The 17752-nt window shown below is 33.6% G+C and overlaps 4 protein-coding genes across 4 annotated transcripts in view; 3 read left to right on the top strand and 1 right to left on the bottom strand.

Annotated features, from left to right (window-relative positions):
• Window positions 1-1536: 1536 nt before the first annotated feature.
• On the top strand, window positions 1537-5795 carry LOTGIDRAFT_229574 (hypothetical protein; the record flags this gene model as incomplete). The annotated part of the gene is made up of 3 exons (XM_009066930.1): window positions 1537-1594; window positions 4482-4571; window positions 5041-5795. 3 exons carry the CDS (start codon window positions 1537-1539, stop codon window positions 5502-5504), a joined length of 612 nt encoding a protein of 203 aa, XP_009065178.1. The 3' UTR covers window positions 5505-5795.
• A 695-nt stretch (window positions 5796-6490) lies between these two features.
• LOTGIDRAFT_229573 (hypothetical protein) lies at window positions 6491-7517 on the top strand (the record flags this gene model as incomplete). The annotated part of the gene is made up of 1 exon (XM_009066929.1): window positions 6491-7517. Exon 1 carries the CDS (start codon window positions 6546-6548, stop codon window positions 7515-7517), a length of 972 nt encoding a protein of 323 aa, XP_009065177.1. The 5' UTR covers window positions 6491-6545.
• A 1636-nt stretch (window positions 7518-9153) lies between these two features.
• LOTGIDRAFT_229572 (hypothetical protein) lies at window positions 9154-12304 on the bottom strand. Its single transcript, XM_009066928.1, has 5 exons — window positions 12267-12304; window positions 11472-11607; window positions 10752-10835; window positions 10143-10235; window positions 9154-9783 (listed from the first exon to the last, which is right to left on the bottom strand). The coding sequence occupies exons 2-5, from the start codon at window positions 11595-11597 to the stop codon at window positions 9634-9636; spliced, it is 453 nt and encodes a 150-aa protein (XP_009065176.1). The 5' UTR covers window positions 11598-11607; window positions 12267-12304; the 3' UTR covers window positions 9154-9633.
• Window positions 12305-14325: 2021 nt separating this feature from the next.
• The window catches only part of LOTGIDRAFT_155361 (hypothetical protein), a gene marked incomplete at both ends in the record, with an annotated part of 8880 nt that continues 5453 nt past the window's right edge, over window positions 14326-17752 (top strand). The window contains 4 exons of the mRNA XM_009066927.1: window positions 14326-14533; window positions 14801-14905; window positions 15131-15229; window positions 16446-16526. Of these exons, the coding sequence (XP_009065175.1) occupies window positions 14326-14533; window positions 14801-14905; window positions 15131-15229; window positions 16446-16526 (493 nt within the window). The remainder of the gene's footprint in view (window positions 14534-14800; window positions 14906-15130; window positions 15230-16445; window positions 16527-17752) is intronic.

The raw sequence follows: 17752 nt of genomic DNA, 5'->3' as shown, positions 1-17752 counted from the left end.
CCAATAACCTTTTAAAACAATTTTGTTCAAAATTACGCTACATTACATGCGTCATATTAGATAAATTCTCATCCGGTTCTGCGAATTATATCTTTTTCTCTGTGGTAATTTACTTACAATTAATGGGACGGAAGTTCTCATGCATCCTCCTACCTTATATTCCTTGATAGAGAGTAAACCGGAATCAACTTCCAGTCCCCAAAAAAATATCATTAAAACTAAACTACAAACCTCTGTGAATCATTGGTGCTTTGAGTGAGCCAATCAGACGCTTGCTCGACCATGTGCTACAGGCTGTTTAAGGACTTGTTAAGAAGTTCTAGTGACGTCATAAAACACTTAGTTTTAGTGGAATTGCAGAAACCACAGAGGTCTAATTGAAAATTGGAGTAGTGCAAATAATAAAACTTCTTAACAATGCCTTTAAGTATTTTTGTGATTGATGGAAATCAAAATATAGTGACTCTGTCAATAGCCATCCGTTCCATTGTACATAGTATTGTCCAATATCATTAGCTCAGTTAAGATCAGAACAGTAGGAAGTAAATCTTTTTTTCTAGATAATTCATTTCATAACACATTATACATATTGTATAAAGCTTCACAATGTTATTCAATCCCTGTCACCTTCTATATACTATGAATATATTGTAAACTTGAATAAGGTTATGCAATAAAATTCACAAAGACTCAAAGATGAAGTTTATTACATAAAGGTGCCCTTACACGAGAGCGATTATGGTTGCGTATGGTTGCGAATAATTAAAAGTTTTATTAGAGTTGCGTTCGAAATGTATGACCACTATTCTTAATCGCAAATATAATTATGCAACTGGTGATCGCTATGGCGTGAGGGCACCTTTAAGTAGGCTACATTATTGTTACTCAAAAAGCAATGATCTTATTTGACTCGATTTCTATACACAATAAAACAGAAATAAATATTATTCTTATAGTTTTAAATCAATTCAAGTTTGTTTATAATATGTAATATGCTTTGTTTATAAAAGAAGAACATGTATGGTGCATGTATACTATACTTGATCAGGAATTAACAGTATAGCCAATTACCATACTCCGAAATTTCACATTTTTATAGAATTCCAGTTTAAATTAAGAATTGCTCGAAATAAATTTCTTCTGTCTTCCGTATACTACGATGGCTCATTTATGACAAATTTCATTTTTCGGTAAATCGGTAAATCTCTAATGCAAATTTGGACGAGACTAATATTTAGTAGTGATTGTGAGAGACAAACAGCGTTTTGATTTCCAGAAATATCCCCTTTGTCTATTATCTTTTTTACTTCATGAGTTGTGTTTTGAATATAATGTACATATAGGCTTTAAAAGTACTAGAAATGTACGAAAAGCGCATAATTCAAAAATACCCCTAACTAGGAATTTCACTTTCTATGTCCCTTCTATATAAAGCAGGGTCTCTAGATCCTGTAGCCTGAGACGGTACGATTGGTCAAACGGAACTAGCTGTCCATGTTATGGATAATGAGGACGTGCAATGCCATGCAATGTGCAATGAGGGAACATTTGCCAGGACGCAGCATTAGCCTACTCTTTAGATATTCTTCTTTAGGTGGGTTTTTAGCAATTAACATGTACAGCCAATTCGAACAACTAGAAGATGTTGTCCCTTACAACGTGCATCACTGACAGAAAGGAACCGCTTTGAAAATCCCAAGCATTCCGTAAGAAGAATTGAGATAATGATATAATGTATGTAATTTATATCTGATGCAAGGGTTACTAATAGTGTTTATGAAAGGTTACATCAACTATAATGCCAAAAGTCAAGACAAATTAAATTCAGTATGCAATTAATGGTGTGTTGTGAAAGCCTCGTTCAATTTTCAGAAGCCATTATATTCCTAGTTGTATAACTTGAAACCGATGCTTTGTGACGTCAATGATTGAGTGTAATAAGGACGGTATTTAATTTTGTGATTTACCGATTATCATCTTATTTGTCATCTTACCCTCTTATCACGAGCCGATCTTCTTATTATTCAATATGGTCGAGGATATAAATATTAAAGAGATTGTAAAGAGGTTTCTAAAAAGCGTCTAAAAGCTGCTTATAATATCTAAGGGCCTTCAGGGAAGCCATAAAACGCTTGGTATTCAGCGAGACGAATGTGAGCCCTATACGGCTAAGCTTTAATGCCCAATTGGATAATATCTAAAAAAAATGAATAGTCCAATATCGTTTTCATAATATCCCTCACTGCACACTGAAAGTAGTTATCTGTCATCACTTAATCACATCAGTGGTAGGGCATAAAACTTTATAGTTAATCAAATATTACAGCACATGCAGCTTCTCGGAGAACCTATTGATTTCAGATCTGCAGACAATCTAAAGGGAATAGTATGCTTGCTCTTCCAGAACACCTGATGCCACTCTGTGACTATGCTGAGCAACTCAACATTCTTATTATTAGAACATCTAACTAATAATGTGTATTTGTTAAAGGCATTTTGTTTGGTAATAACGAAAAGTTAGAAGACACCTTTTAAGAGTGACTTAAGTATATTATTTTACGAGCTTTCCATGTTGTGGGGACGACTTCATCAGATGAAATGATTTGGAAAATATTAACGATGTAGCCTAACTACGGACGTTAAAACATCATAACTTTATGACAACAATGAGTGATACGGCGTTACATTTAATTCTGCATTTTATCGAAATTGAAAATTAATTTTAAGACTAACCTTATCAAGGACTGCGACTCAAATTTGAAAATATAAATTGCATTTAACATGAACAACCCCTCAGTTATCTTATACACTGCGCTTAAACATTCTCCGATGCTTTATATATAACATATTCATCCCTAGATTATTGCCTAATTCTTGAAATATTCCATGAAAAAAACAATCCCATTCCAAAGTTTAATATGACTCTGTGTGAGATGCAACCAATGAAAAAGACGGAGGTCTATGGGTTTTGTTATATGTAATAATAGGCCTAGTTTTAATTAGTATAGTTCTTAATTAGAACAGGAAGAAACTAAATACACTCGTTATAATCGACTCGTGCCTCTTATTTGATTGTCTACATGCCATAATATACTTGTAAAAAGAAACATGTTTCATGAATTAAGTGTAAACCAGTGTACTGGCATAGAAGCAAGATGATTACTGGTATTGTTTTTGGGTTTTGGTGTAGAAACATAACTTAGTTAATGTTTCATTACACGGAATAAATGGGTTACTCTGGGTCATTTGACATTATTTCTAATTTGATTCTGCCTAAGTTTTTGATTGGCTTTTAAAGGTCTGAATAAGAACTCTTCGTTTCTAATAAAACTTCTCGATTTGATTGAAGACGAACGCTGCTGTTGGAGAAAGAGGCTTTGAATGTCAATGACAATGTGATCGAGGTGCAGTTTTTTGGTCTAAGCTCAATGAATTTTGCAGCGTCTCAGACTTTGTCCAACAACTGCTAGATGTATGAAACGCGCAAGAGATCTCTTTTATGTAATTTATGACGAAAAATTACTTTTATCTGACCAATTAAACCATTTTTTCTGAATTTCTATTGTTATTTAAGCTCCGATTAACGTCAAAAAGTCGGGAATCAAATTACAATTTCCTGTTCACTTCGATCACCTCTCTTCGTTAGTCGTTGAGACTTGGTAGGCTATGTCATCGAAAGGTGTTTGTTGATTGTCTTGTCACCATCTTTCTTTAACGCATTTAATTTCTGCCAAATTAGCCTCAAGATTTATTTTAGTTTTATCTCAAAGCAGCTAATTACACACGTCATTGAGCAATGAACCACGAATCGCAGTTGCAAGGATTTAGATGACTATCCGCCGTCTGATTAGCGGTTACTGTGGTGGTATTCTTATCTATCATGATAGCCTTGGTCAATTACCAAAATTGATGATTATCGTCAACGCTTTATGATATTGTGTCGTATAAAGCTCAGTCCTAAAACTACCAATGTACACTGTAATCCGAACTTCTGAAAGGTAAGTCTCCTTTGAAAAATTACAATATATTTAATCTTTGTTCAACTTTTTCCTGTTTACGTTAAATCCTGAATTGAAAATAAATGACAATATTGAATATGGAATATTTTACTAGTTGCCAAAAATGAACTGATAAGTTACAATAAAACTTACTGATAAAGCTTGCATATTTTTATTTTAAAACGAGTATTAGAGGATTGAGATTAAAATAGTATCATCTTATGTCTTAAAATGGAGCATATGATAGATTTAGTCGTCATTTTTACTGTGACACGATTTTGTCCTTGTTCTAGAATGTTCAGGTACCAAGCTTTTATAACTTAGCATGTAATATCATGCCCTGCAAAAGAGAAATAATTTTGGAACTTTAGACCTTAAATTTGTTGAAATTGGTTGACCAGATACTTTAAAGATCTCAATATATGGCATTGTGTTCCACAAAGTTTGTTTTCAAAATGAGAATGAATATTTTTTCCATTACAGGCATGAATATGAAGTTGGCAATTGTATTTGTAGCCATTTGTTTGGTTGGAACTGTATTAAGTAGACGATTTCGTCCACGGCGTAAACCCAGTAAGTATATTATATTAAAGTGCTCGTGACTTAAAAAATGGGTGTACGCACGTACATGTATAATATATGTATTACAAAATTATTCTTATTAGATTTCTTATTGCATTATATTATTAAACTTATTCATGTTCATTTTCATTAGTATTTTACTGATCTTTAAGGAATATCAAAACAAAAATTGATGTATGAATAAAAAAAAAAACATACCTTTAATACCAATATTGTAACGCGTTATTCCTAAAAGAGCAAAGGATGGAACTAAATCTTCCATGTCATAAATGCTAATTCTGTTTGCTGCTATGAAGAATGTAATAATCTACACAAATTACATTTTATAATTATTTCTTGAGAATGTATGAAGGCTGGTCTTAAGAAAAAAAACATTATGTATTAGGAAATCAATATTCTTTCTTTTTGTCGAATAGCCAAGTTTTGTTTTTTTCCAAAATGTTTCTATTCTTATTTGTAGAGTGTAACTATGGTTTACCTGTTGTTAGTCCGTGCGATGCAGACAATAAATATAATATGATCATCTCCAAGGCTAGTGGTACAGAGAACTGTCCAGAAACCATCGTTGCTGATACAGGCGATTGTCTTGCTGGTGCTGATGGTAGCTTGGTGCCTGCTAGGAAAGGCGGTGCGAGAGATTCCAATTGCATGTACACAGTTCCTGATATGTCTCTACCAGCCTGTGATCCCGAGACCAGACGTTTTACAGTGGAACAGTCTCTTTTATCTGGTGAAGAAACTTGCCAGAAAACAATTGAAATACGAGTTCGTTGTATTACCAATAGTTCAGGCAATTTAGTTGCAATGCCAAGATTTCCTTCTGGTAGACGTCACCCTTCACCTAGAAGACAGGACATGAGGTTTCAGAACACCAATCACAGGGGTTCGAGGCCTTTGAGAAGAAATCATAATTTTGGACAATAAATCTATTCATAGTACGGTATCTATGACTTGCAGAATTGACAACAATTTAATAAAAATCGATTTCAATTTTACTGATATCAATGTTAATTTTCTCAATATGTATCAACGAGTTTTATTCAGGAATTATACGAATGTATCCCTTTAAATACATCAGAATAATAGAACAAAATATTTCAAATATTACGATAGTTATTCAAATAAAAGTCTTATTTTTATGCAGAATATGATATGAAAATTTTTGAATATATTTTCCCATGTTTTATTCGAAATAAATATTTCTCTTGCAATATACTTTGTGTGGGTCATTTTTTTTTTTTAACAAACCAAGCACCTTATTTAACCAGGACTACTTCTCGAACATAGCCTGTTAAATGACTAAAGCCTATCCATGTTTTTTGGCAGTAGAATTATTTACATCAAGCTATGAAAACATTGACTTCCAAGTTTATATTGTGTTGGCCAAGATTACATAATCTTCACAATTGAAAGTTTCTATTTAACTTGTCGACAGCAAGATCAATAACAAAATCATAAGTTTGTTTCATGATTTAAGAAAAAATATTAAGGCTACTCAATGAAACAGTTACTTTTGATATTTAGTCACTTATATTATTGACTTCTTGTGAATTAAATCCTGAACACTACCGAACAAATTCGTGTACAAGTTATTTCCCTTTGGTTGAAAATTTACAAATATGCTATTTAAGCTCGAACTTGACTCAGAGTAGGCTACCAAGAATATAATATAGTCAGAAATAACACATTATCACAAGCTACTAATCCAATGTAGCCAGGGCTTAGTGCATGCCCCCAAAAATCAACAGGCTACAGTAGGCCTTGTGTGTGTGTGTAGCCTAGAGTATTACAACTTTACCAGTCTATGACTGTGTACAGATAAATTAAAAGTAGTCTGTTTTAGTGAATATGAATGTAATTACCCCCCTTTAATATAGCTCTCTAATTTGTGGGTTTGTTTACCTGTGTAAATTTCTAGAATCTGAAAAGTGACCAGCCTTATTTTCTTAAAAAAAAGTTTTCAAAATGGCAGAAAATAATGATTTGAATAATCAAGAAAATTTGAATGAGGATAACGAGGGTCATGCCACTACAGAATCAGTTTGTGAAGTTGTAGTTGTGGATAGAAATGCTGTCGACTTGGATTTCAACCAAAGTCGAATAGCGAAAATTGAAAATTTGGAAAACTTACCAAATATTGAAACATTGTGTTTTCGACAGAATTTGATTAAGAAGATAGAGGGACTGTCAACGTTGGATACTCTAACTGAACTTGATTTATATGATAATCAATTAGAACTTATTGAAAACTTAGAAAGTTTGGTGAATTTAGAAACATTAGACCTTTCTTTCAATAGGATTAAAACTATTCAAGGCATTGATGGGCTTACCAAATTGAAAAAGTTATACCTCGTGAACAACAGAATAGAGAAAATTGAAGGAATTGGAACATTGGTTGATTTGGAGATGCTTGAACTGGGTGCCAACAAAGTTAGAGAGATAGAAAATTTGGATAACCTCTCAAAGCTTCATAGTTTATTTCTTGGTAAAAATAAAATAACACAGTTAAAAGGCTTGGATAAATTGACGAATTTAAGATGCATTAGTATCCAAAGTAATAGAATCCTGAAACTAGAAGGGCTGAATAATTTGATTCATTTAGAAGAATTGTATATCAGCCACAATGGAATTGAAAAGATTGAGGGTCTAGATAAAAACATTCAAATCAACACTCTAGATTTATCCAACAACAGAATCAAGAAGATTGAAAATATCTCACATTTGATGGAACTGGCTGAATTCTGGTTTAATGATAATCAGGTGGAATCATGGAATGAGATTGATAATCTACAGGGTTTACCACATCTAGAAACAGTCTATATGGAGAGAAACCCTGTATGGTATGGTGAAGATAAGAAGATCTCTCCTCATTATAGAAGAAAGATGACTTTAGCTTTACCGAAATTAAAACAATTAGATGCAACTCTACTTAAATAGATCAAAGGTTATTGTTTATTTGTTTCAGAGATGTATTAAATTCACTGTACTGGTAATTGTCTTATATCCCCGGTACCTTTTCAGTTATGACCAGATATCACGTCACAATTTCTCAAGAGATTTTTTTATTTGCCTATAAGGTACCATAACAATATATTGTTGTTGTTTGGTAACTGTTTCTAATTCATATTCAAATCTTCTTGGTAAGCTTTTTCTCATAGCAGCTATAGCTGCTTTAGAAAGCAGTACTTTAAGCCTTTTATTACTGTGTTCTATCTGCCATTTCATATAGTGACAGTAGTCATACCGGTACCTATGATCTGCTAAGCAAGTGTGTTTATGGTATGCAACTTGTGTTTTTCTTACATGATTAATATATGCAAGCAGCATTTCATGTTTCATTAAGGGGCCTATTTCTTCAATACATTTTGCTATCTTTCTCATGCTCCTGCTGTCAGTTTTTCTGGAACTGTTGTCACAAAATGTTTTGTTTTCCCTTTAGTCAAATACTGATATTACAAGCCTTGCTCAGTAGTTAACACAACACTATGCGTTTTGAAATGTTCTGCTTTAAGGAACGCAGGTTACATGAATTCCATAGGTATAAAAATGTATATGTATTTTAAATTTCCTTATCATTTTCTATAAAGTGCTATTCATTTCATTTTTTGATATTTATTTCACAGAAACTAAAGGCCTGGCACATAATTGTTCTCCCTTTTCTGTTAATGAATTCATCTTATGTTTTGAAATCCAGTATTTCTATAAATTAAAAGAATCTATTATACAGATTGATGAAATGTTTTATGTCATTATTTCATATATGACTTTTTATTTCAGTCATTGCAGTTTAAGTTCTGATATGTGCTAGTTTTATATTTTTAATATTACATGTATTAAATTAAAATGTTGATGTATTTAACATGGATGCAAAATGTTTCACATTAAATTTTGAACCATATGTTCACTTTTTTTATCTTGGTCATTTGTTGACTAGGAAAGTTGCACAAATGCTTGCTAATCATAGGTAATGGCCACCTAGTAACCAAGCATAGGTCCTTCAGATTTAAAACACAATTTCCCCGGTCAGTGATGCAGGTTGGGGGTCGCTGATGTGAAGATGCCCCTTTCAGCTTGAGCAATGAATGTCATGTTTTGCCCAACTGAATTTGAGCGAGATGTCCTGCTAAGCTTGAGTGATCGTATCCCATTGTCTTTAGTGACAATATCCCACTCAGCTAGTGCAACAATGGCTCAACTAATGTGATGACATGACAAAACTGAATCTAGATGTCCCACTCACTTGAAGCGTCATATCCCTCTAAACTTCAGCAAAATGTCTCTGTGATTGGTCCAATGAGGGAGATGCTTCAGCTGATGATGGTATCACTAATCTTCATTGATGACTGTTCCACAAAACTTGAGCATGATGCCTTACTCAGCTTAAGTGATAATATGCTCAATAATTGTGAGTTTTGAAGTCTCTCATACTCAAGTAATGATGGCTCTGGGAACTTGAATGATGATGCCTTATTTAACAAAACAAACCATAAGTTAAATAAAGTACCACAACTAATTGGTCTTCGTGAAGATTCCATTAGGCAATTAGACATTAACTAAAGAATACAAATGCAACAACAATATAGGTTCAGTTTATTGCACAATAGTAAAAATAAGACAAAGCATTCCACAATAAAAACAAATAAAACAAAGCAACATACCTCAGACTAGAAATAGAAATTTCTTTCTTATTTAAGGTGCTCTCACACCCTAGGGTTCACCAGAATAAAAAATGGTGGTCATGAGTTTCGAATGTAACTCTAATACATCTAATTTGTGTTTGTATTTCATGACCACTATATTTATTTGCAACCATAGGCAACTGATGATTGCTATGGTGTTCAACATATTTTTACTTATACATCTTTCAATGCTATTTTACTTATTAATGTATCTGTCACAAGTTTTTCAATGTATCTTAATATATTTTGTATTGTTCATTTTCTATCATAGAGTTTTCCTTTCTATAAGACCCACATATTAGTTAAAAGAAGTTTACAACTTATAAGCTAAAACATAAAGAAACCTGAAAAAAGAGAAACTGGTAAATAACAGTCTATAAAACAAAGTTAAGATCCACAGTTTGTCCTTCACGTACATGCACTATATGAGATTGTTGACTGCCATCAATATTAGATCTAGCTGATACAGAATAAGATCCTGGAGGTAACATCATATGAACATCTTCAGTTGTATTACTGCTGTTCTGAAAAATATTGATATTTGAATTCTAAATTGAAACCTTTCTACTTTAAAATTGGTGTCAAGTATTATATGAATAGGATGGGTACAAACAGGGGGCAGCCCGACTAAATAGGGGGACAAACATTGAGGTTGAGATTCAAAAGGCAGCTTGGTGAAAGTGCATAGATGCAACCCCACTTTGGAGCGTCTGAGAGGGTTCTCCCTAATAAAAGTTTCTGATAAATAGAATCGACACATATTTTGAAATTTGGGACAAAAACCTATAAAAACTATCTCCCTTTGTTTACAAAGCAACACCTAACAAAATGTGCAATCCACACATAATACATACAAAGCCAAAAACAATATTTAATTCTTTACTTTTCTTATTTTCTGTAAAGTTCTTGGATTATGATATCTGCTACAGTGTCTTAGATCTTCTGTTGACAAACTTAAACAACCATTATAGTATTTCTGCAAAAGATTTAGTCATTTTAATTGAAACACCTTTCATTATTGAAAATACTAGTCATCTTGAGCATTCTTAACTTTCTTCCTTACTAAAAGTATTTTTCAGCCACAAAACTAACTTGAATTTTAAATGGCTTGTCTCTACAAGGAGCTTTACATCCCAGCTTTCTGTACCTGACTGGGCTAGGCAGATCATCAATGCAGAATAGTTTGACACATCGGTGACAAAGGTTTACAGCTGTTTTATATCTGAACATTCTTGAAATTTATGTCAAATTTCAATGAATTTTCTACTTTTTCTACTTTTCAACTAGCATAACTGACAAGAGAGGAAAAGGAGTTGAAAACACATATGTCTGGATAGAACTTCCTTACTCAAAGTTTGGCAAGCCCCCATTTGTTAACTGCAGGGGTAACTAATGAAGCACCTTCATACATATTCCATTATTATCTCAGGGTACACACTATTTTAACATCCTTCATTCAATATATTTAGTCAACACCAATAGCATCGCCTACCTGGCAAGAATGAGTTGCTGTGGATAACATATTTTCAATTGAAGAAAAGGCATCATCTATTGTTGAGTAGCGAACAGCACTCTTCTAGAAAAAACAGTTTTGATATATGTTAACATTAAGTGTATTAAAGAACATGCATGCTCAATCCCACAGCCATAGGTTCTCATTATTGCTAATGCTTTCATAAATGTCAAAATGGTTTAAATTTCTACTAAACAATTTGTATGATTAAAACAATACTTTTGTAGAACACTGATCTTGTCAGCTCACACATAAATTCATTTCAACTTCAATAACTTAAAACTTATTTTATCAGTATTCAGAATTCAAATATTATTATAATATCTTACAAGATTTTCAAATGCCCTGTTAAATGGGGGCAATCAGCAGGTGCAGGGGTTTAAGCCTATTTAGATACCCAGGTATATTTGGAAAGATGAATATTTTTGTTTTTCAATCATACCATCATTTTCTCCCTAGTATCGGCCATTTAAAACTGCATGCACAGCCCAAAGTTCAAGTCATGTGATGCCCAACACTAAACTATAATCATCTCAAAGATAATTCAATATTATGTTAGAGAAACGTATCTCTGGAGGTGTGGAATATCCCCATTTTACAAGGTCTTTTTCTTCTGACTCTATGCCAGTTGATAACTGTCAAAATATCCATCAGAGACTGGAATGATGTTTCGGACTAGAGTACAAAGACAGAAATTACCGTTTTCTTTTGTTTTGTTACTGGTTCTGGCCAGTCAACACGTTGGCTCCTAGCTCTATAATAAACATCATGACCTAGTGTTGCTGAACGTTCTAGTGTATTTTTTGCCCATAATTCTCTCTCCATTTTCACTTACCTGAAATAATATAAATTTCATTTTTAATGAGAAAATTGTGGCCTCAGCCACTCAGTTCGATTTTTCTAATATTTTCTTTTCCATAAAACTGCGGAAAATAAAGTAAATGGATCATTTCTAAAAACCCGCTTAATTCCTATAAGCTTAAGCTTACCCCATGGACCTCAATATAAAAATGTTTTTCGAATTCAGAACTGTGATGATGTTTCTCAGGGGATTTTGTCCATTTATTCACCTCAAATCCACAAAACCCTGAACTATATTCTTTTAGTTCAGTCATACCATCAGCATCACATCAATATCTCTCTATAGTGTATAGTACCATACTGGTACATCATTAAGCCTTTGTAATGTTACGTCTGTGCTTCCATCACAGTTTTTTTTAATGAAAATAATCTCTTGCTGGCCATGTCATCAGGGGGTTTTATAGAATCTAGTCCATATACTGGACATGGCAAATGTTGCATTGCAGATGTTTCGGACTATCAGTCATTCGTGTCCGTGGCAGTCGGGAGGCAAAAGAAAGATGATGAGATATGAAATGCTCTTTCTTCAGACATGATGTGATTAAATTCCCTAAAAATAACCTTCATTGTTTATCATATCATGTAAAGATTTGAAGACGATTGGCTAGTAATTGAATAATTTCTCATCATAACCTGAATGTCAAGAACCAGTTTCTGTTTTTCTTCAAATCTTCCGCTTGTGTAATGCGCATGTGTATCACGAAACGGAAACGGTGATTTAGGATTCAGACAACCACTTATGACAAGTCTTGCTATATATAACTCTATGGTTAGCCTCAATGACGTCTTTAAATTTATAGACGACATTGGTTGACCTACTCAATGTTTGAATGAGTTCAAGAATAGTTTCATAATCTTATCGGCCATGTCGCTGTACTTTGGGTTTGACTATCCAACAATTCGATATTTAGACACAGATTGTGCATGGCGTGCTGTGATTGGTTGAAATGAATGTCAACAGTACAATATTACAATGTGGACCGACCATAAATAATAACGAAACGTAATTGTAATTCAATTAGAATGAAATAGAAAAGACATATAAATATTAAAACAGAACATAAAAAACATGTTGTTACTCGGAGTTTCAGGCTATGCGATCTTCAGAGTAACAAATTTTTAGTAACAACTCCGACTCAGACCTGTAATTCATTTGCCATCTGTTTCCATGTTAAACCACGAAATTCAACCTTCTATAACTTTTTACAGAAAACTTGAAATTTTCCGATAAGTCACATGAAAGCGTTGCCAATACTTAGTTTTTGGACTAAAATCCAATATCATGACTATGAAAACCTTGAGCTAGTCAAACTGAAAGTAGACCACTACATTTAATCAACATCCGCTTGACCGTCACAGCACACAAAACGACTATTTTTTTAATTATCCTTCCACATGTTAATCTCTTATCATCTTACATAATCTGAAAGAAAATGCAATTTCAGGCATTAAATTCCATACCAAGACCAAAATTTGATCAAAGATAAGCATGCAAAAAGCCAAAAGGGTAAGAGGATGGCTCCATTCTTATTTGCATACAATCAAATGCATAAAAAGGTTTAAGTGGACTCGATCCATATAGATATAGGTTGTTCACTCAGTGCCCTAGAGATAACTTATACATAAAAACTTGACCACAGACAAGTAGGCCACAGACGACAAATCATCGACCGACTTCAAGACACTGTTTGAAAGGAAGTATATCTCTATATTATAAAAGAAACATTATTCAAATGTCAAGGTGAATAACAATTTATTTATTCATTTTTATTATTCTACTGACGTACCATTTAAAATATTCTTTGTCCTTCTGTGAGAGGCCTTAGACCAACAGAATTTCTGGCCCAAATGATTTGTCAAATTTGCAATGAGGGCCATTTGCCAATATGTAGCTACGACCCTAAAACAGCACTCTCTGTAGCACAAATATAATATGTTTAATACAGAGTTTTATATTATAAGCGGTATGTTTATGTACTATTGCTACTGATTGGTTTTGAATAAGATTTTGATTTATTAACGTGGTAATATAATGGACTTTTTCAATTTCGGTCAAACAATTAAACTTGTATTGTATCCTAAATAAAGATATACGAGCATTTGTCGTTCAAAACGGTATTCTATCAGAGCCCTTTGAGTTCTTAAGACGATGTCGCCAGGGAGACCCTATTTCTCCATATATCTCTAATGTCGTTGTAGTATTTTTTGAAATCTCGATGAAGAATAAAATAGATATAATTATAATTATAATCCGTGATAAAGAACACGCGATTTCACAATTGCATAATGCACCACGCTTTTCTTAGCTGGTTCTAAAGAGTCTCTCTTTTCGGTTTAAATTGTCTTGACTTTTTTGCAAAATTGTCGGGCTAAAAAATCAATAGCTCTAAAACTAATATCGTGTGGATTGGCAGCAAAAAATATAGTCCACTACATTTATCAACAACCGCGTGACTGTCACTGCACACAAAACGACTATTTTTAGAATTGTCCTTCCGCATGTAAATCTCTCAACATCTCACAAAATCCGAAAGAAAATATTCATAGAGAAAATATTATTTTTAAAATGGACTCTATATATGGTATAAAAGCTCATTAAAAATCAATAATTCCGACATATTTAATTTATCAATCATGGCACAAAACTGGGGTGACATTTTGGGAGGCCACGTCAGTTTTCTGGTTTGGTGCAATGTCAGTTTTCCGGTATTTTAGGGCTATAATTTTGTTTACACATTACAGGTTTATTAAATTAAATAATCCATTAAAAACTATCCCGGTTGGGTTAAGATGGACGTCTCACGGAGCCATGAAAACAGGCGCAGATAATTATGGTAACGTAATGAGAAGGAATAAAAAAATAGTTGATGTTTCTCAAAATGAAATATTAAAAACAGTGGGTAGGTAAAGTCCAAAATATGGAACTAAATTTTTACTACATTCGCCATACAGTTCAGCCACAAAAAAGAAAAATGTGTCACAATTTATACAATTCCTCACATTGATTATTTTAATGCTTAACATAACAATTTCATTAAAACAATAACGGTTGTTGTCGAATATCGTTATAAGAGAAATTGTTCCATACTGACTTTATACAACAAAATAAAGAAATCTGTTATAATAAATGGGAAAACGATGCTTTATCAGATTCCATTCTATTTTAGATTCTTCTCTTTCACCGTCAAGAGTGAAAAACAAAGCGTATACTATCGGTGATTATGGTGCCGCAGACGGCTCTACAACTATTGGTCTGATACGAAATATAATTGGTAAGATGTTATGACGTGTATCAAGATCTCTATTATATTACGATTATACTTTCTCATTTTTATTTATTTATAAAACAGACATTAACCCCATAAATATTTTAACTTAAATGGACTGTTAAGACTAATCCGAACGAACTAGACGTTCATCTCAAATGAAGGGGTACTCATGACGACCCTATCTGGACAAAATCTGAAAGCAATATTTAATTTTGAAACAAACTGTAGATATTGTAAGAGAGAAATGTGGTAAAGATCAAGAGATACATGTTATATACGAAGATATCCCTACAAACGATTTAAACTGCCTTGTACAAAGACATAACGGTAAGAATAAACGTATTATAATAGTAGCATCATGACCCTTGAACCGCATTGCCCAATTATGTTAGGCCAATTAAGGGAAAGCATCCCAGGGAATTCGTTAATTTTTATATTTCAGGTTCTGTTTAATTATAATTATTTCTATATCACTGTCCAATATTTGATGTATTGAGCAATATTTAAAAATATATGTAATATACTATATTATACTGTACATGTATGTTAATGCCAATGCTATTTACCGTGTCTTTAATCCTCCGACAGCTCCTTTTGAGACTTGATATTCGAGAATTGCAAAATATATTTTCAGTAAAAAGTTCTTATGGTGAATCGCAACAATAACTAAATCTTGTCCTTTTAATTAATTAATTTTTTAATGGACTTACGGACCTCACTCCAATTGTATTACTCACGAACCATACTAACACTAAAGTAAAGCGTATTGCCACGAAAAACGGATGATTGAAACAAATGGAATACATTGGAACAAGTGTCCAAATTGTTTCAAAATGTTCCAAAATGTTCCAAACTGTTTCATAGTCCCAAATTGTTCCAATAACAGAGAAGTTCTGCCGGCGACCTGCGCAAGGATGACACGCAAATTCGTGAAGCGTTCCATATTTTTCGAATCTTGATACGAGATCCTTTTTACAAACCCTTATCCTAACGCCTGATATATGATGCTATTTCTTTTTTAATTTCGACGTTTCTTTGGGGGCTGCTTTAAGGCAGTTCTCTGAATGACTGTACGGTTATACATAGGCCTAATTTAGGTAAACAATTATACAACGTCATAACAATCGCCGCTTAAAACAATTCAATGCATTGTTTTTGCTGTTTGATGCCAGTATTATAGGTTGAAGTGCCGAAGAAGGTTTCTGAAGGCAATGAATTGCTAAACAACTCAATTACGTCATAATTAGCAATACAATTGACATATATATGCTTCCACAATGCGACGATAATTGCACTTATAACCCTTCCAACCGCATCAAAACTATTTGTTGCTATTATAGACAGATGGATATTCACTTATCAAAAAATTTTTTCCTCTTATCGTCAATTAGAACTTGAAATTGGCCCTCTTTTCCAAATGACGCCATTGAAGAACGCCTTTTCACTTCGGCTGGATCACATTGACATTGAGAAATGACTAGGAGTTTACCTCTAGCAGACGATTTTTCTTTCTAACATTCATACGTATTCACCTATTAAACAGGAGACCGAGATATTATCCTGTCCTATCTACTACCTATCGCCACATCTTACAGGCACGTTCTATGGTCACATCCATTAAAGGGTAAGCGATGTTTCAACATCAAATCTCCCCTCCTTTCTCTTGTGATTTTCGCATGTCGGCGACGTTTACAGAATAACTACTTTGCCTTGTGCTATTTCTATTGAGTTCAGTGCGCATGCACAATTGTCCATTTCCTATCACGCGGGTTTGTTTATATGTCACAATTACGATCATGCTAACAATGATAATGGGTGTAACTGTGTCATACCAGGGAGCTTTGATGTGTGGTAAGTCTAGGGTACTTAATGGACTTACGAACCCCTCTCCAATTGTATTACTTACGTAATACATATACTAAAATTGGAACGATACAGAGAAGATTAGCATGGCCCCTGCGCAAGGATGACACGCAAATTCGTGAAGCGTTCCATATTTTTCGAATCTTGATACGAGATCCTTTTTACAAACTCTTATCCTAACGCCCAGTATATGATGCTATTTCTTTTTTAATTTCGACGTTTCTTTGGGGGCTGCTTTAAGGCAGTTCTCTGAATGACTGCACGGTTATACATAGGCCTAATTTAGGTAAACAATTATACAACGTCATAACAATCGCCGCTTAAAACAATTCAATGCATTGTTCTTGCTATTTGATGCCAGTATTGTAGGTTGATGTGCCGAAGAAGGTTTCCGAAGGCAATGAATTGCTAAACAACTCAATTACGTCATAATTAGCAATACAATTGACATATATATGCTTCCACAATGCGACGATAATTGCACTTATAACCCTTCCAACCGCATCAAAACTATTTGTTGCTATTATAGGCAGATAGATATTCACTTATTAAAAATTTTTTTCCTCTTATCGTCAATTAGAACTTGAAATTGGCCCTCTTTTCCAAATGACGCTATTGAAGAACGCCTTTTCACTTCGGCTGGATCACATTGACATTGAGAAATGACTAGGAGTTTACCTCTAGCAGACGATTTTTCTTTCTAACATTCATACGTATTCACCTCACCTATTAAACAGGAGACCGAGATATTATCCTGTCCTATCTACTACCTATCGCCACATCTTACAGGCACGTTCTATGGTCACATCCATTAAAGAGTAAGCGATGTTTCAACATCAAATCTCCCCTCCTTTCTCTTGTGATTTTCGCATGTCGGCGACGTTTACAGAATAACTACTTTGCCTTGTGCTATTTCTATTGAGTTCAGTGCGCATGCGCAATTGTCCATTTCCTATCACGCGGGTTTGTTTATATGTCACAATACGG

This window comes from Lottia gigantea (genome assembly GCF_000327385.1).
Source record: "Lottia gigantea unplaced genomic scaffold LOTGIsca_8, whole genome shotgun sequence".
Taxonomy (NCBI): domain Eukaryota; kingdom Metazoa; phylum Mollusca; class Gastropoda; family Lottiidae; genus Lottia; species Lottia gigantea.
This window is presented reverse-complemented; position numbering and strand designations above follow the sequence as displayed.